The sequence below is a fragment of the Eucyclogobius newberryi genome, unplaced genomic scaffold, assembly GCF_026437365.1.
Source record: "Eucyclogobius newberryi isolate DKJ021-1_F unplaced genomic scaffold, fEucNew1.0.hap1 SCAF_20, whole genome shotgun sequence".
In the NCBI taxonomy this organism is placed as follows: Eukaryota; Metazoa; Chordata; class Actinopteri; order Gobiiformes; family Gobiidae; genus Eucyclogobius; species Eucyclogobius newberryi.
The window spans coordinates 14,851,192-14,871,219 of record NW_027315835.1 but is presented as its reverse complement, the minus strand read 5'-3'; the positions used below and the strand labels follow the sequence as shown (position 1 = coordinate 14,871,219).

The window sequence follows — 20,028 nt, the reverse complement described above, 5'->3', positions numbered from 1 at the left end:
CAATTTAAAACATCTCTTGGGGCCTGGTGATATTTTTACCCAGGGCCACAGGTCACTTTCCCCTGTCGGTGCTCAAGTGCAGATGCTAAAAACATGTTTACATTTGGCTCAGAGCCGCGCGCAGGGTTAAACCACTTCTGACACTCGTCCCTCTCAGCTCTGATACGACGAGTGCTGCAGCAGAAACGTCTCTATCACTGAAAGGGACTTTATCTGGACCGCTCCCACGCTTTGTCCAACCCTCAGAGAACAAGCTTCCACTTAGTCTAACGATAAACATAAGCTGTACTATTTTATGACGCAATTTAAAGCGGGGTAGATACTGTAGGTGTTGAGCGGTGTTAACAAAAATCTCAATATTTTTGGGGTCAGACAATAATACGTCAATCCGACAAAAATGTGTTAAAACATGTCTTTAAACTTATTAGTTGAGGTTTAATTATCATACAAATATAAAATGTCTGTAAAATGAATCACAAAGGGGCAGAAATATGAACTTATACTTTTATTTGAAGTTTACTTTTTCTTGCTTTTTTAACTGTAAACAATACTTGATGTCATGGTTGTCAGAAGTATCAAAAATCAGATACCAATCGATACTACAACTAGCTTTTAAACTAGCTACTCATTTGAACACGAATCGATATTAGAGAAATCACATAAACAGGAGAGAATTTGACCTTTACCGAACAGTTTTAGAATGATCTTGAATATGACCACAAAGAAAGTACTACATGTATTATTTAATGTCAATTTATTACCCATCTCTAGATATAGATAAAATTATCATGTGTACTTGCATTTGGTGGAACACATACAGTAATTTAGGGCTCTGATAGGAGAGTAAATTTTGTCCAAAGATATAGATCAAACATTGGGTCAATATTGTCCAGCCCTAATCCTAATCAGACTTTATCTTAGCCTGTCCCAGACTTTGTCCACGACTGCAAAGGCCTTTAAAACTCAGTTAGCCACTGCTTAAGCTAAAGATAAGCATTTGGCGGCACACGGGATGGTGAGAAAGACAGGTCTTTAATATCCCTGGAGAACATATGCTTTGTGTGAGCACTGATAGCAGCAGTGGGAGGAGGCCGCGCACACATGACTAATGAGGATGAGCAAGATGCATTCAGGGGCGAGTGGATATGTCATTCGTCTGGACATCACCTATAAATACGCTTTCTGTAGGTGAGGTGCACTTCCTGGACTTACATTTGTGGCCCACGCAAACAATTCCAAGGTTGCGACAATAAGTCCTGTCAGATTCTACTTATTCGTCATAATGTGAACGTAAACGACGAAGAGGTCATAAACTAATGCTGTGAACTCAAGTTTGTCATGGCCTAAAAGTGGGTCACTGAATGTCAAATATACATTAAAATGTTCGCTAATTATTAATTTGATTAGAATTAAATTAGAGATGGGAACTATGGGAATGTTTAAAATGCTACAAAGATTGTTATGAAGTAATTCAATAAAACGTGTAAATTCAGTTTGAAAATTAGATCCATAATCATAAATACAAGACTGAGATTAATGAGGCACTGCAAAGAGTCTTCGACACCAACATTCCATTTGACTTTAAAACAATGCATCTGAGATGTAACACTCCAACAATGGAAAGGATAGATGGATTTGGCTGCAGCAAAAAGGGGAGATGGATGACGGCAGATGGTCAAGGACTGGACTGAAATGACATTTACAAAATGGAAAGCTGACAAATAGGACCGGTACAAAAGGGGGCAAATACTACCCTGTTTTTGTTTTTGTCTTTTTGCCCTCTGTGTCTTAGGTCTCTATTTTTTTAATTCTGATTAATATATATAAGTAAAAGAGTAATTCCTTTTATTTTTCAACTTTCTTTTCAATGTTTACGTAAGTTGACCAAATGCATTATTGCGGTTTTAATGGCACTATAAAACATTTTCATTACCGTACATACAAGTAAATAACCTTATTCAGCAAAGCACAATAGTCAAATCTAAAAGAGGAAATGATAACACGCACACACCCACACACTCTATATTTAGGGAAAATAGTTTATTAAACGATTTGCAAAAAACTAACTTGTGTCAGTGACAGGGTTAAAGGGGTCGCCTCAGCTTCAGTTACATAATTGATTATCAGACTTAAGTCTGAATCTCCGCGAATTACCGGAGTGTGTGATCACGTGTGCTCCGGTTCAATAGTGATTTATTTTATTGGTGATTCATGCATCGCTGACAGATGACCTCACATTTTCTGTTCCTCCTCTCTGCACATATTTCCCAATTCTTCCATCAGTTCTCTTATCGGGCCTTATTGCCGCGACCGTCGTTGCAAACCTGACAGCCTAAATTGGATTGACTTTTAATTAGGCGCACTCCCAGTGTAAAATGACTTTAATTGGCTGTTTTATCTGTATGGTTGCTTTAGGTGGAACAGGGGGAGACGAGGCCCCGCTGCAGCGTTTGAACAAAAAGCAGAGGCCTGAGTGTAGCAGCAATAATCTTATCAGGCTCCAACAGGACGCGGCTGCATTATCATTGAAATGAGTGAGAATCTATCGCGCACTCAACATCGATGTTCAGGGGGTAATGCATCAAGATTAAATACAACCTGGAAATCTATAGGGAGAGGAGAAAAAGTGTTTCTGTTCAAAATGATGCTTTCCATAAAACACACACACATACACACACACACACACACACACACACAGTTTACAAAATCTATAGTGTAAAAAATAAGTACAATGTGCTGCCCCAAAAATTAAGGAAATTAGGAGTGTTTGAAAAAATTAAGTTAATAATATAAAAGCTACATTTTAGAGTGGGTTTATGCTGTAAAGTATTCAGTGTTTTTCAGTTTTTTTTTTTCTTTCAAACAAATCAGTTTCATAAAAATAATTTAAATGCAAACAGCAGAGAATGCATCTGCATATAGTAAATCTGCCCCAGGTCCGGTGGCCTGTGTGTGGTGCAAGGAGTGGAGTCATGCCGTAATGGTTCCTGCTATTAACAGCCATTTAATGCACGCTGCTTGACTGCTCCTTTGTGTTCAGTAGTAAAAGCTATTAGAGGGAATATAACACACATTAATAGTAGAACAAAGAGCAAATTCATTTCATTACAGCCGTCTGCACGAGCTTTTTACAATACAACAATTTGTTCATTTTTTACCCACATATTGACAGAAAAATTCTCCAGCTACTGCACTGAACACAAAAGAAAAATATAGTTGCTACAATCTTTAAATATTTTTTTTTGACCAAAGAAGGACACAAAAGGGCGTTTATTTTTCTCACAATCCTCCAGCAGACAGAGGCCCAGACTAGCAGTGTGGGCGTATACATTCTGCTCTGACACTATACCTGCAGTCTGCTCGGAGCAAATGGAGAGGTAATGGACCATGCAAACGTTCAGCTCCCACAATGCACCTGGGGCTGTGTGTCCATCCCTCAGTTTTTATGACAGGGACCTAAAAGAGCAACATAAATCACTGATGAGGTGTATAACAAACTCTACAAACTTACCAGTAATGCAAACAAACAGGAACAAAAACTACTAAAGTCTAAACCTATTGCTTCTAATTATTTCTATAGTTTTCATTAATTTGAGATGGGGAGAACGTGGTTGTTAATTTGTAGGTATTTTAGTGAATTAATAAAAAATGTAATTATAGGCAATGTTCAAAATTTGAATATTTCTTTAAAAAATAGTCTCTTGACCCCATCTGAGTGTGTGAAATCACCACATTTTCAAATCTCAAAACGATTTCTTCCTTACCGTGAGTGTGTTCAGATTATTTCAGTCAAAAAATACAAATCGAAACTAAATAAAACTAAAACGCCTCTAATGTTTATTCCCAACAGTCCCAAGATGCTCCAACCGCAGGCGAGATGATTCATAGTCAATACTCACTATAAAAGCTGTGAAAACTTAAATAGAAAAACTAAACATGTGGAGAGCCAGAATATGGCTATAGATGTAGGTTTCTTATATATTTCTGTATTTTCGTGAAGCAGAGGGGGTTGTTTTGTTTTAGTGTGAGGGGCCTGTCTTCTAAACATTTGAATAAAGATGGTGGTTATCAGTGCGGAGGCAGGACTGAGCAGGCGCTGTGTGAAAGAGCATGTCGTCTGACTTGTAATGACACAGCCCCGAGAGCCATTACGTCTTTGATGGCAGGCTTAAGCAGAAATCCATTTCAGTGTCTCGGTGTTGACAATCTCTTAATATGAGGTGCACCCGGACTTACTGACGTTTATCATTTCGCCGCAGCTCATTGCCTGTAATTATCAAAAAGAAAAAAAAGTATATTTCTTGCATCATCGAAGACGCAAATGTCCCGTGTAGTGAAAACCTTTGTTGTCCTAATTGTCGTGTCAATTTGTCGCACTATCGGACATCAGCTCTGTGCGCTGACAACATGGGCACCGCTGCATGAAATGCAAAAAGAAAATGGCTGCTCTCCGGCAACAACAAAAAAAGTCGCGGCGATGCGCTTGGCTCTCGTCGATCCACATATCTTTACTTCTTCCCCCCACGATGAAGCTTTACGATGGGCCAACGTTAAGTCTAATTCACCAAGACGCTGAAAGACCGTGATAAGGTCTAAAAGCCTGAGAGCGATGTCGGGAATGCGGCGGTTTGCCACACCCAACGGCAATGCTAAAATGGCAGCCACAACAACGGCAGATCCAGAAAAAAAAATGTTGGTCCAGGTGACTATAAGACATGATGAGAGAGTGAATGTTTTCAATAGTATCTCGGTGTAACAAAAAGCAATATTTCTTCCAAACAAAAATGAAAAAAATGTCCAGTGTGCGATTGTTCCAACCTTGGTAGAGTTTATCAGCAGGAGTCCATTGACAGTGAAGGGGCTGAGGCTCAAGCTGCTCCCATCCCAATCTCGTTCCACATGATTATTCTCAATTTCACACTTGATGGTTTTTACTGAAGCAGCCGGCGACGGCCAAATGTCAAAACGTAAAGAAGAAGAAGAATAAGGGCTCAGAGGTGACGAGAAAGTTCAAAACAAGGACACAGTGATGAACGGACACTATAGACTTCAGCAGTAATCTGATGTATGTACAGACCGTGGGATTAACTGGAGACTTAATCTTGAGACCGCAACAGACACAACACAGCAAGGTCTCAAAGAATGTATGTCCTTTTGACCTTTTGGCCAGATTTAGTGTTTGAGTTGAATTCTAAATATATCCTAAGGCTTTTTTCTTGACACATTTGAGGTCTTTGTTGTCAATATCTGTATTATTTGTATTTATTTTTTATTTGAAAAGGGGCATTTTTACCTTGTAGGGACAATTGTGTTATTTCATTTGTTTCAGAATTTTCATTCCAGAATCTAAAATCTAGAATTTTTTTCAGTCAGAATAAAATTGTGTTGATTTTCTTAATTGCTTGTCTCGTTATTTAAAATTCATAATATTGACTCAAGCTGCCATTTTGTTTTGTCACTATCATGCTATATTTAATTTGTTTGCGAGCATCAGTTTTCATTTTAACTACGTTTTTATCTTTTTGATTAAGGCCAAATCCTGTTGAAAATCCCAAATGTATTTACACTACAAAAACTGCATTGCTGGAGGTCATTTAACACTTGCCTCTTACGCCTGATTTAACCTTGTGTCGAACCAGTGTCACTAAATAACCTATAACCTTACATGGATTCTCTAACATCCAGCTACAATATATTCCTCATTTGAAAGAAATGTGGCAAAAATATGTACGATTGGGCTAATTATTTTACCATTCGTTGTTCCGTTTCTCTCTGCGAATACTCTAGAACTTAAAAATAGATATATTATTTGCTGAAAAGCACAAGAGACGGCGGTGAAAATGACTACGCGGCTCTGGGGAGTGGGAGACTTGACGAATCGGGGACCTTTTGTTCACGAGCGAAACGATTGTGCGGTTGCAGTGGTGGCTGGTACCTCTTAGGGTGGCGCGTTGGCTTCGTTTGGTGGCGATGCAGATGAGAAAGTGCAAGGTGACGAGGCGGCGAGGGGCACATGATGATGAAGATGATGATGGTGGTGATGAGGTTTAAGTGGTGCGGGCCTCTACACGGCTTGATTTGAGCTGCGGCTGAGTACGCCATGGCGGTAATGACAATGTGGGCTGAACTGCAACATGCATTATATGGACACTTTAGAGGATTCACACAATGGAACAAAATTATGCAAAATATGGTAAATGATTTTGATGAGGTTCTGAAAAATCTTAAATTATTCATTTTTTTCCACCAGCTATTCAATGCTTTGTAAAACTGTACGCCTACTACTGCAGCACTTTATACACAGACCTATATTTTTCACACTATATAGAAACTATGTACAAAAAAAGTATAGCCTGGGTACTCTAAACCTTACGTAAAATAAAATGAACTAAAAATTCAGTTTACGTTTTACAGTTTTTATGCCAGTCATTCCTTGCACAGTGAGCCACCTTGACATCTTCACACAACCTTGAGATCAGAAAGAGCTTTAAGAACAATCTCACGATATAACGTGCTATTTCCACCCAGTTGTTTAGCTCTTAAGACCAAATTTAGGCCACATAATCTCTTTCTAGAAATAAACTAGCCCATAGAAACAGACAAGAGATCAAACCACAACTGGTTTAACACTAATTAAGAATTGTGTTCAATTGTGTTTCAGCGACAGTGGCTCTAAAGACGTGAAGCAAAGGAATTAGCATCCTAGTGTTTGGACAAAAAGTTGTGTCGCAAATTTTTGAATCTCACGAAATAAAAGTTATACAAGTGTAAAGTAAAATCCATAATTCATGTTCAAAAGTCAGTAAATTGAGTGGCAATGGGATGCTTTTTTAGTCCAAACATTTTTCCAAACACTGAAGCAAAATATTCCAGTAGGCGGCTCTTCAAGTTTAAAAAAATAAACCAAGAAAAAGAGTCTAAACTAATGGCGTGGATTGAAAGCTTTAAATACACTTTTCTTACCTGGCTCAGGCGCCTGTATGTCGCTGTCCATCTTCGCCTGTCACACAGTAGCGCGAGCTCAGCTGCAGTCAGTGCCGCGTGCGAATCCGAGTGAGCGCGAGATACCCGCGCTGCCGAGGTGCGCGCGCCGCCTGCGCACCACAGACACGCGACCGAGCAGAGGAGGGAGGGGCTGCTGAGGAGAGGAAAGCTAAGGTTAAAGAGCTGCTAAAATACACATACACATAAACAGTCTGAAACATTAACGTTTTGTCAACTGTGGTGCACGGGGCAAAGCTTTTAGGGAATTGGGGACACGTGCATCTGTCAAAGACTCAAGGCTCGAGGCTTTAATGCCTGTGGCTAAGTTCTCCCACGTTTTAATTAGCCCAAATTGTCCCCATGGTCACTTTTCAATGTAGCCTCTAGATAGTAATTTGTATCCAAAGGATATTAAACAAGTCACCATCAGCAGTTATAAACAGTAATTGTTGTTCTTATAACTGCTGATGGAATTCTGAAGGACAGTTAGGCACAAAATGTATAATTAATTATGTTATAGTACTAAAATTAGGATTGTTAAATCACTGAATTAATAGTCTGCTACTTTTAATTTGTGCATTAGTACACAAATCATTGCTCTGCCATAAGATTACAAACATTTATCTGTTTGTAAAAGTCTCAGTGAGTCATTTTGTGAGTGGGACCCTTGTTCTGCTCAGATACACTGATATATTTAACCAGGAACGTTACGTTGACTGTCTGACATCAATGACTCTCGTCAAACATGGTGAAAAATGTTTTGGTGAAAAAGATCTGTCAGACTGAGAATATGTTGTGAATACTCTGCTAATGGCCCCTGGATCCCCCGGGAGTGTGGTCAGTCCAGGTCAGGAGACTCAGACACTGCCTTTTTCAAAGTAATTTCCATGATGTCTGTAGAAACTGCTGAGTGTGACAGTGGTGGTTGCCATGTTGTATGTGTTTTCAGCCTGTTGTTATTTTGCTCAATGAAAGACCTCTACTGAATGACCTCAGCAGCTGCTTATGGTCCTTCCTCAAAAGGATGCTATGTTAATGAGTAAATATGACTAATACACCTAATACCACAGCTACTGGGAGAAGATAAATGGGTTTGGGGGTTAGGGGAAAATGTTGTACGACCCTGACAGGTTAAATCCAGTCCACCTTTAGGTTGTGTCTATAAGCCCTGGGCCATCATTCTACAGTCCCAGCTCGCTTTAGAAGCCCTCATTAACATTGTTGGTCTATGTTCAAAAGTGGATGCCTGTAGTTGAATTTAGGGTAGCAGTGATACGCAGTCACACAGGGTCAGGTGTGTGTGTGTGTGTGTGTGTGTGCGTGTGTGTGTGTGTGTGTGTGTGTGTGTGTGTGCGTCCGTGCGTGCCTGTGTGTGTGTGTGTGTGTGCCTCGGGGTCAGCTGCCAGTCCCATGTTGATGGATGTGGGTTGGAAACATACTTGGAGTTTACGCTATGTCCTTTGGCAACCTGCTTGACCCCAACTGCCCTAAAAATAAAGGTGCACATTTGCTTTATAAACAGACAATGGTGTAAGCTATCACAGATCGTCATTGTTCTTCCCAGTGTAAACGCTATTCATTCATTTATATTTGTTTGTTTGTACCGACAACTTAAAGGCCATGTAGAGGGACAGTTCTCCCTCACTGGAAGTAACTCCACATAGAACTGGTGCTGGGTGTTGGTCTGCTTGGATTTTTGTGTCAGTGAGAGGAGACGTGGGGTGAATTGTGTCCTCGCTCAGTGTTGGATGTTGATTTAGTCTGAGTTGCATTAATAGATAAGATGAGCCCTTGATGTCTCAAGAGGTGCTCTGAATAGAGCCACTGCTCCTTCGCATCAGCCAGTGCACCTGGACCTCAGTTGTCGTTTCAGATTTGGCACCCCGCTGGCCTGTGAACAGAACAGGATTCCTCTGGAGGGGCTGGAGAAAGTGTCTGGGATGATAGTCTGCAAGACGTTTAAGATTCTGGGTAGATCTAGGATTTTGCATCTTGCTTTGCCTCTATATATGTTTATGTTTATATAATATATATGTCTGTAGCTGAATGATTGAATTGATAAGCTGCAGTGGCTGAAACAATAGCTTGTAAACACTACTGTTTGTAATCAAATGGATTTGCCAACAATAGTGATCTTTCACTATACGCTTGTGCAGGTGCTCTACCTCTAAGAGGCCAACCAGCATTCTCCAGCCTAATATTCGTGCTGGATGCCATAATCAAGTGGAGAGCTTCATTATAAGACATTTCATGCCTGTAGCAGCAACAGAGTTATCAGGACCTCATTGTCCCTTTCAACTGGCACTTAGTGCTTAACCTGGTCACTATGGAGACTGTTGAAATGTTTTTTCTCCGAACTTCTTTGATCAAGACAGCACTTGAAAGACAGTATTGGGTTATTTAAAAAACTGCCCTCTGTCCAAAGTATAGCCATACATGAATTAATTAAATTAAGTAACAGAATAAATGTCGTGACATATGTGGTAGAATAATACCTCAATATAATTTGTTATTGCTTGCTATTAATGTGTTGGAGTCTGCTTGTATCACTTTCCCATTTTATGCAAATATAAACATCATAACATACAACTGCTTAATTTCACTATTCACAGGCAGCAGCACATCCAGGGCCCGGTCCATGAGACGTGTAATTTTAGATAAGGGACAATTATTGTAGCACATCACACATATACGACCCTATCTGCAGAAATCTCAATCTGTTCCAGTGAATGTGGCGTTGATATGGCGTCCCGGTGCCCTTGATATTTAATGACATTTCTTTCTGTCTGTGGAGATAGTGGGAAAGCATCAGAGTCAGCACCACAAAGCATTTGGACTATTTACTAGCTATGGTATGTGGCTTGCACTTCCTCATGCAATGTAAGCAAAATAATGTTCGCATGTGAATCACATACAATTAATTACTACTCATATTTTTAATGAAAGGAAAGATGTGTCAATCTGCTGCCAAAGATGAAAACTAGAGTCCTAGTTAAATAAAGGAAAAGTATACGCTAACATTTACACTTCAACAACCTTAAACCAGTACATGGGTGCATGTTTTCACCACTGGTACTGAATTAGTGAGTCATTTTATTTAGTCAATATCATGGTTAATAATTATATTTTTTATGTTTCTTAAAATTACTAAAGTAATTTAAAAAAAAGCACCCTCTGTCTTGTAGGCTATGTACATTTCACATGTGTCACAGTTCATCCTTCACCTCTCCAAAGATTCAGAGAGGCCACAGATAAAATGCTTTTTTAACATCATGACTGACAGCTCTGCAAATGAGAAATCATTTACTGTGAACAGCTTGCTTTTGGCAGAGATGCTGATGCCTCTGAGGCGAATATGGTCACATGACTCTAAGCATGCATCATAGTACTGGGTCATTCAGCCAAAAAGACCAGAGATTTCTGGGGGAATTTGCACAATTACAAACAAGACCAGGATAAAGAGAAGCCAACATTATTCTTGCAACTGACTGGATGCTGCCAGTGATAATGTATTATAAAACATATTTGTAATGTGTTGTTCAATTATAGCTCTTTTGAATCACAAAACAGTTTTTTTAAAATGGGAATTGGAATAAATTTTAGAAAACACAGCTATACATTTAATTTCAAAAGACTGTCTATGTGTGCATATGGTAATCCAAATGCATATGTAAAACCTTGATGTTTTCTTTTTTGTGTACTTATTTTTATGTTTTCATGTGGCTCACTTAACATCTACAATTGTCATTTCCTGTCTCCAAATTAAGGACCACGTAACAATGCTAGAACTAAAATGGGATTAGATGTTGAATCGAATGTCGCCATCTGGTGGCCACAAATGCATCGATAATAAGCGGTTTATTTGATAAGGCAATGGAAAAACATGCTAATAGTATAAAATATAAATAAATAAACAAGTGTTAATGCCTTGCATAATTTTTATTCTTCTTCTGATTTACAAGTTATATTACATTATTTTTTACAAAAAGGCTAACAACTGTCTGGTGTTACAAGTCTTAATACAATGAATAAACACTGATGCATGTGTTATACAATCATCTTACTGTGCAAGGTTTAAAAGTTTTTGATAAAACTTAGTTAATCATGATTAATGCAGAAAATTGGCAGCAGAAATTTGCCATTGTTAGATATTCATTATATATTATTATGTACAAAAACACATTAAAAACAAACACACACAAAAGGAGACAACAATAAGCATCACCTCAAAAAAGTCAATCAAGTTGGAAAATGTAGAAGATGAACAGGGAGGTAGGTCAAAAGAAAGAAGGATGAATCTGAGGGATTTTGGCCCTTCCCTCTAGCTTATACTTCTTTAAAAAGTTGCGTAAATCATACAAAATCAAGATAATCCCATCTGTAATCTCATTTAAGGTGGAAAAGTGGCCATAGCCCTCCCTGCTTCTGTGAGTTGTTCTTTGAAGCTTTTAAAGTTCATTGTGCATTAGTTTCCTCCACCACAGCAGCTTCGACTCTGGGGAGCTTGCTGCTGTAGGTCCACTCCTGTCCTGGGTCTCCCTGCTTGTCCCGCTCCAGGCTGCTCCTCGCTTTTAGGGAGTTTTTTTGCTGAGAATACAACATCAAAAACAATTTTCTAGATCAGTGTTCCCAAAACATCACAGCCCATGATCTTGCTGAAAAAACTTGCGAACAACTTGGGCCCCGCAACGTAAATTTAACTGTATGCTCATAATAATGTCAAGTGGTAATATTTTAAATCAGGTTAGAAAGTATATTTAGTTATTTGACCTAATCAGAAATATAACTGCTTGAAATTTAAATATATATTAAAAGGCACAATAGACGATTTTTTGCAGATTTGAGAACTCAAGCGCAAGTGCGCATGCGCACTCCCCCCGTGCGGAAGCCGAGAAAAGCCTTGCGGCTACACGTGCGTTTGTTTATTAGCACGACAGATTGCATCGCATCTCTCGTCTCCGTAAATTTTCGTCTCTTCTGAGCCAGCTCGAACTGTCTTTCTCTGTCTTAATTTTTTGTCCTGTACACTGAGGGAACTATATTATGATAGATCCATGCGTTTAGACACAGGGAAACATGCTGCTCTCCTGGGGACGAGGCTGCAGGTGTGCAGTAGGTGCTTTTTATGATTGATTCGTGTGCGTGGACTAATCGGCAGTCCACGCCACAAGGGAATGAGACACAGATTTGGGCCAAAAAATCGTCAATTCCATCTTTAAATGCAGTGTTCTTTTATACAGTAAATACATTAAATTAATAATCTCGAGCCTATATTTTTTTCAAAACAATTGACTGATGTAATTTGACCTATCTGCAGCTGCTACTTTTTATTGTGTAAAATCTATACAAGTAACATTGAGGGTCCTTCAGTGTTATCAAATCACTTCAGTCGTTAGTGTAAAAGTCAAATGAGGTAATATTTCTAGTCACACAAACTATCAGAAGTCGGTATGTAATTTCAATTTGACAAGCTGTGCACACATACCAATAGCCATGAAGATTTCGTTGACATTCATAGCGGTTTTGGCTGAAGTTTCCATGAAAAGAAGCCGTTTATCATCTGCATACTCCTGTGCCTCCTAGGAACAAAACATTCTTGAGTCAACATCATGAGATCAAATAAGTTAAGTATATCCGTAGTTAAACTTACTTGAGCCTCCACAGCTCTCTTGTTTACCATATCAGCTTTGTTCCCTGCCAGAGCAATTACTATGTTGGGACTGGCTTGTCTCTGCAACTCCATCACCCACGTTTTCGCACGTGCAAAAGACTCCTATATTTTTTATTTTTCATTATTTAATTTTTTAAACAAAATTAGACATCAGATTTCAATACACATTTTTTGTGTCAAGCTTTTTGTTGAAGCGATGTCAACCAGATGAAACTTACAGCACTGGTGATGTCAAAGACCACAATTGCCGCCTGTGCTCCTCTGTAATACATAGGAGCAAGACTGTGGTAGCGTTCCTGACCCGCTGTGTCCCAGATTTCAAACTTCACAGTAGTGTCATCCAAACAAACTGTCTGAGTTAGGAACGCCGCTGAAATTCAATAAGTCTGTCAATAAGGAAACATTAATAGTGTTTGGCGCTGGGGAAGCACTATGAGATTTTACCTCCAATTGTTGCTTCCTGGTATTCATGAAACTGCCCCTTGACAAAACGCAGGACCAAACTGGACTTTCCCACTGCAGACTCGCCCAGCAGCACCAGTTTGAACTGGCAGATTTTGTTGATCGCTCCACTGTTGGGCCTGGTGTTGCCTCCTGGTCCTGGACGTCCTGCCATTGACGGAGACGGCGTGAGTTCTGGACGTGCTGCGTGACGAGGGGAGAAGGTTCACGGGCCGAGGCTCCAACAGGATGGACAGGGCTAAAGTTTTAAAAGGTTTTAAACCGTTAAACACATTTATGCTAATATGATTTTAATAATCATACTTTGATAGGCAAAGTTATTCTACAGAGTAAACAAGCTGAGACAGAATAATTTGAACATGTTTAGACTGAATATTAGCCAACCCAAACAGTGTTGGGCATAAACACGTAATATTAGCCTTGCAGTCAGTGAACTACAAAAACACATTTCATCACAATTTTATGATCACATTTGTCGCAAACAAAACCTTAAAAAAAAAACAATGCTAACTTTTGTTTGTTTCACGTCGAGTTCAGGGTAAACTAGCAACGTTAAAACCAAAACAAGAATACTGAGGAAATACAATGTGATACTTACCGACAAGTTAAATAATATGTACTCCTCCCAGTACAACAGTATTAACTGTGTTATTACGTGTTTTTAAAGTAACTTTCTTCTCTCCACAAAAACAACAAAGCTTCCGCCCTGTGTAACCAAATACTTCCTGGATTCTTCTGTCACGTGGTACACTCGTTCAACCAATGAAATACCCCTTACTCACTTTTACTGGTAACACAGGCCTGCACATAGGGCCAGCTTAAGTTCAAAATGTCAACATACAAGTTGCTAAAATAATAATTATTATGCAAAAATAAATAAATACAATTGTATTGTCATTTCCGCAGTTTTCAACATCTTAAGAGCAATGGTATGCAGACATGTAGCCTTTGGGGGGGGTTGTGAGGTCTGAGGAGGAAAGGACAGCATCTTAAAGCCTCGCCAAATTATTTGTTATAATATTTTTGTTTGAGTCTTAAACATACAACATTTTTTAAAGCCTTTTGAAAGTTTGCTCATAGAAGTCACGTTCCTCCAATCTGGAAAAAACAAGTCCCATGCGGCATGTTTCAGCAAGTACAGAACTTTCACATTCTATTATGTCATTATTTCAGATGTAGGGCAAATGCCATACAGGCACACATGTACATTTGGAGTTGGGGGGTGGGGGCCCAACCTCTGTCCCTACTCTGACCCTTCTCTGACCCTCCTCTGTCCCTTCTCTCCCTCCTCTGTCCCTCCTCTCTCCTCTCTCCCTCCTCTCTCCCCCTCTCTACCTCCTCTGACCCTCCTCTGTTCCCCCCTCTGTCCCTCCTCTGACCCTCCTCTGTTCCCCCCTCTGTCCCTCCTCTGACACTCCTCTGTCCCTCCTCTGTTCCCCCCTCTGTCCCTCCTCTGACACTCCTCTGTCCCTCCTCTGTTCCCCCCTCTGTCCCTCCTCTGACACTCCTCTGTCCCTCCTCTGTTCCCCCCTCTGTCCCTCCTCTGACCCTCCTCTGTTCCCCCCTCTGTCCCTCCTCTGACACTCCTCTGTCCCTCCTCTGTTCCCCCTCTGTCCCTCCTCTGACCCTCCTCTGTTCCCCCCTCTGTCCCTCCTCTGACACTCCTCTGTCCCTCCTCTGTTCCCCCCTCTGTCCCTCCTCTGACACTCCTCTGTCCCTCCTCTGTTCCCCCCTCTGTCCCTCCTCTGACCCTCCTCTGTTCCCCCCTCTGTCCCTCCTCTGACACTCCTCTGTCCCTCCTCTGTTCCCCCTCTGTCCCTCCTCTGACCCTCCTCTGTTCCCCCCTCTGTCCCTCCTCTGACACTCCTCTGTCCCTCCTCTGTTCCCCCCTCTGTCCCTCCTCTGACACTCCTCTGTCCCTCCACGTCCCGAGATTAACCATGTGTTGGCATTGAGCGTTTTTCTGTTGCTCAAAACACGTCTGTCACGTATAATGTGCGCAAATTTAGCCAAATGTCTCACACCCTCCTAGGCACGGCTCTGTGCCCCCCCAAACGGCAGCACACTTTGCGAAACACTGACTGTCCTATGGTTTTAAGTAATTTCAACACAACAACCACATCTGGGGACGAATACTGACACTACACTTCTGAAACTATTGTGAAAACAGAGAAGATGTTGAAATTTTCTGCCTGTTCAAATGTGTAGTTTTTGCTGGACAGTCAAACATTTGGTTATTCCAATGCACATAAACTGGTGAGAATGAACCACTTGTGTGAAATAAACTGATAAAATCATGAGGAACCTCAAATACTGAGGAACCTTGAATATAGTGTGAATACTTTGTGTCACACTTTTGTGCAATCACATTTCAGCAGTTTTAAATGTAAGAATAAGTCCAAATAGATATTGGGAGAGTATCATTTGCATAAATCATACAGTATACAAATGGCTAAACCTCATGTAGTGAGTCAGTGATGATCAGATTCACAGCTCCAAGTAGAACTTGGTTGAATGCTGATTGATTATGACGATGCATCTGTTTCTGAGTCAGTTTATTGTTTTTTCCAGACATTTCTGCTTAATGATTTTGTTCATGCTGTTTACATTATAAGATATTATAACATTATAAAATACAGTAACAAGATGACAACATATTGGCATTTTCCAGAAATGTGAGTCATATTCTAACATCATTGAGATGTACTTTTTGTGTTTATTTTTAATACATCTTTTTGTTACATAAATCTTGTGATTGCGTCAAAGCATCATCTATGTCACATTCGTTTGAAGCCTTGCAGTGCATGCCATGTCATGGATCTGCCAAATATAAAAGCACAAAACATATACAGCAATTCAGCATTTGTATGAGCAAATCACAAACCTGCTTTGAACTTGATGATGCAACAGTGAGTGCGAGAACCAGAGCAGGTGGCGAACTTTTGGTATTATGGTTTCTGTTGATCTCCTGTCCAAACTCAATCCAGTAGGTGGCGGTAAATGCACCTTTTCAGTGCAACAACAACAACAACAACAACAACCAGAGCAGGTCTGCTTATTGCCTAGACACCTGTTCCGACCTCCACAGGAGCATTCCGATGCATCAACCCGACAAACAACATTAAACCTTACCTGCTGTTACAACAAAAGACACATTTTACTGACTTTATTGACATGACAATAAACCTTTTTCTGATTCTGATTCTTATTCTGATATCAGCACCAGAGCAGATTTCTACAGTGACATCTCAGAAAGTTAAGTTTTTACCTGTTTTCCTTTATTCAACCGTTTACAAGATCTGCTTTGACAGAGCTGCACCAGCAGTGACAGGATATTATTACAGCTTATCAAAATACTGTATGTACTTTGCACCACTGCATAGTAAGACACGATTCACATAGTAAACAAAATCCCAGCATCAACTTTCTTCTACTTTCCTGCCCATACCATGACCTTCTGTGATACAGCAATAGTTATTTACTCATGGGCACCAGGCTTTATATTTGCACAAAGTGGGAGTTTCTGTTCTGTTTGTCAAGAATTGTGTAATTTAGTGATCAAAACAAAGCAAAAATAAAATATCTGACTAAATTGTGGAACATTTTTAGGAGCTGTAATACAATCCTGTAAACATGAAGAAGCTAAATGTGACTCAGTTGGTGCTGGTGTTGTTCAGGCAAAGTAGGTCTTGAAAAATGTCTACTGACGAATACTCAGATGAGGTTTTGAAATGTTTCTGTGGACAAGTTGTGCACCAAGAAAACCTCTTCTGGAGTTGGTTCACTTCCTATTTTGTAAGTGATTTCTAAACCTTTACAATACTTCCAATAGAGGACGGTTCTGTACAAATACATGTAGTTGTTTTTTTTAAATCAGATCAAATCAACAGAAAATGCTGAAATTTTTTCACTTTTGACTGTGATATAAAGGATCCAGTGACATCCACAACTTGCAATGTTTAAAAATATCTGGACTACTGTTTATGAATGACTAAATTAAATTCAAAGCAAGCATCTAAAACAGCTGTATTTTCTTTACTTCTTATGGTAGCTTATTCAGAATTTCAATAAGAACATTAGGACCATTTAAATATCAAATGTACAAGTTGATACAAACGATCCTGACATTATGAAGAGCAATCTTGGGGTGTAATTCTTTTTTCCTTTCTTTCTTTCTTTCTTTCTTTCTTTCTCTCTCTTTTTCTTTTTTCAAATTTAAATCCTCCACATATTGTAGTTGTAAATTACGGTGTCACGTTTGAAAACGTCCCAAATTCCCAAAGTGGGCCCTGCTGTTTTGAATCTCAAAGCAGACACTTAGTTGTAAAGCCATGGTTTCTGCTGCAGAAGTGACCTGAGCAACAGATCCATGTAGGCAACTAATGAAATATATGTGTGGAGCAAATCTAATTTCATTGTTTGTTTGTAATGGCTTAGTTGATGTGAGCCTCCTTTTCTATGCTGTACTGAGAGTAAATTCTAAATGGATGAGCTTGTGTGACTATTTATCATTTTTATTTTTAAACTGTTATCCAATTTTGTGCAATCTTTTACAAGAAAGTTGCTGCTGAGATATTGTTTACTCGTGTGAATCGTGTCTTATTATGAAGTGGTGCAAAGTACATACAGTTTTAATATTTTGATAGGCTGCGATAATATATTGTCACTCTACTACTTACTTTTCCTGAGCAACACCAGCACCAACTGAGTCACATTTAGCTTCTTCATGTTAACAGGATTTTATTACAGCTCCTAAAAATGTTCCAAAATCTAGTCACATATTTTATTTAGCTTTGTTTTGATCACTAGATTACACAATTCTTGACAAAACAGAAAAGAAACTCCTACTTTGTGCAAATATAAAGCCTCGTGCCCATGAGTAAATAACTATTGCTGTATCGCAGCCGATCATTCTTTATTGATATTATTTTGTGTATTCATTTTATTTGTAAGTTTGTAACATTTTCCTTGTCTTTTCGTTCTATAAAAAAAACAAGTTCCGATAGTGAGGATCTTAAAGGGGATTGAATAAATGGTTCCAGAAATGATAAAACAGCAACACCTTCTTCACATATGAATTAGATGTGGTTCATAGGTGTTGCAAAAGTCAGAAGAACAGCAAGTTGTTGTTTTTGGCCCATGAACCTTCACTTTGCACTTCAGACATACAGCTTTTAGGTAGTAGTAAAATTCATTATTCAATTGACAGGATTGTACAAGTTAATGAACTGTGGCCAGTAAAAATGGTTCAGCATCTAATTTCGGATCCAAACAGGTTTTTGTGATGCAGGAATTTGGCCCTCCACAGTAACATCTCCAAGTCTTACCTGAATGCTTAGCTTAGTTTTCATTTCGTACTCAAGATATTTAGATTTACTTTCGTTGACCGCACAGCAGAGCCACAATCATCTTTATTCTCTATACATAAGGAGGTTGCAACTCCGGTTCATATTCCAAAATCTGTTTGGAATTTGGAAACTACACACTTTTTTAGAAAACTGTGCAGACCTTAAAACTCCTGCCATGGACACAATAAAGGGATATTTTTTAAGCATACTTCAGGTGCCATAAAAGAAGGCCATTACAAAAAAATGTGAATGATGAAAACTGCACCAAAAATCAAGGACTGGACTGACATTCTAACTGACACTGGAAAAACTTTGCACTAAATAGGACTCATAATGGTATGTAATTCATTGGATGTTTTATTCTGTTTATTTTGTTGTGTTTATATTTAATTTAAAAAAGAGTAAAGTGTACAAAAGAACGTATACAAATGTATGGCATTGTGTCTGTAAGTAAACCAATGCAGCAATTATCTCCTGAAACTATTAATGTGATAAGAGAACAGTCTGTGTCATTCAAGCATTCTCTGAGCACTTTACATATTCTTGTCTTATTGTCTTGGCTCCCTCTCAAACTGTATTCATGGCCTCAAGGACAAACCCTCAAATAAGCAGTATCATGTACAAAGATACAACAGTAATGCTTGAATTATTTCACATACAGTCTTTTATTTAATGGCATTTGCTCCAATCACATGTATTCACATTTATCTGTTGCACAGGTCACTTCTGCAGCAGAAAGCAGATGATATGCCGGGCTTGTTGAGCGCGGCGCACTGTGACGCAGACATGCAGCCCTTAAAGTAGTTTGGAGCTGTGGAAATGCAGAAAAGATTATTGCAATAAACAATTGACATTAAATACAAAAAAACACCTTCATGCATTTATGTACTTTGTAAAATACAATAGTTACAAGGCAAGTTCCATTAAAGGCTGTGGAATTGAACCATTTGATACATACAGTACAATTAACTACTCACAGGCTCCTGCAGTAATTATGACACTACCGCACAGATCATTGAATCTGGGGCATGTTTCCACTCGACCACTGGAACAAATCTTCAGTCCTCCACAGTTGCATCTCAAAGCGTCGCCTTTAAAGTCAAAAGACTTGAATTTTACATTCACAGTATTATAATGGAACATTTAAAAAATCAAATAAAACTGACTTACTTTGACTGAGCACCACCACCAAAAGCAAGATAACTGTTGTCTTCATCTTCTGGGCCTGTAGATTCTTGATGTTTTGATGCCTCAACGCTTCCTTTTAGTTCATGAACTCCTCTTTTATAGTTTGGTTGTTGGAAACAGGAAAACACTTATTTGCAACATCATTGAGAAACTGATGAGAATGCAACATCAGACCTACAACTTTTCTGTGAGCCGGAGAATAAACAACAAACAACAACTACCTACTTCACAAAATTATAATAGTAAGTAAAGTAAAGTAATTATTACAGTAATTCTAATACATCTAATTTTAATGTAAGAATGATGGAATAAGGGAGAGGGAAAGTGTAGTTTCCTTTGTGGACTGTAGATGGCAGTAAAAATCAAGTTCTCGCT

At 39.2% G+C, this 20,028-nt stretch overlaps 2 protein-coding genes across 3 annotated transcripts in view; both read right to left on the bottom strand.

The window, feature by feature from the left end:
* LOC140369367 (zinc finger protein 385D-like) overlaps positions 1-7,079 on the bottom strand; it is a 50,106-nt gene extending 43,027 nt beyond the window's left edge. Inside the window, exon 1 of one of the 2 annotated variants that reach the window (XM_072456693.1) lies at positions 6,964-7,079. In XM_072456693.1, coding sequence (XP_072312794.1) covers positions 6,964-6,994 — 31 coding nt within the window. In that variant the 5' untranslated portion in view covers positions 6,995-7,079. The remainder of the gene's footprint in view (positions 1-6,963) is intronic. The other variant, XM_072456692.1, reaches the window with a different exon arrangement.
* A 3,829-nt stretch (positions 7,080-10,908) lies between these two features.
* Positions 10,909-13,860, bottom strand: LOC140368973 (ras-related protein Rab-5C-like). Its single transcript, XM_072456155.1, has 6 exons — positions 13,716-13,860; positions 13,100-13,355; positions 12,874-13,025; positions 12,635-12,757; positions 12,470-12,563; positions 10,909-11,571 (listed from the first exon to the last, which is right to left on the bottom strand). Exons 2-6 carry the CDS (start codon positions 13,269-13,271, stop codon positions 11,450-11,452), a joined length of 663 nt encoding a protein of 220 aa, XP_072312256.1. The 5' UTR covers positions 13,272-13,355; positions 13,716-13,860; the 3' UTR covers positions 10,909-11,449.
* Between the last annotated feature and the right edge of the window lie 6,168 nt (positions 13,861-20,028).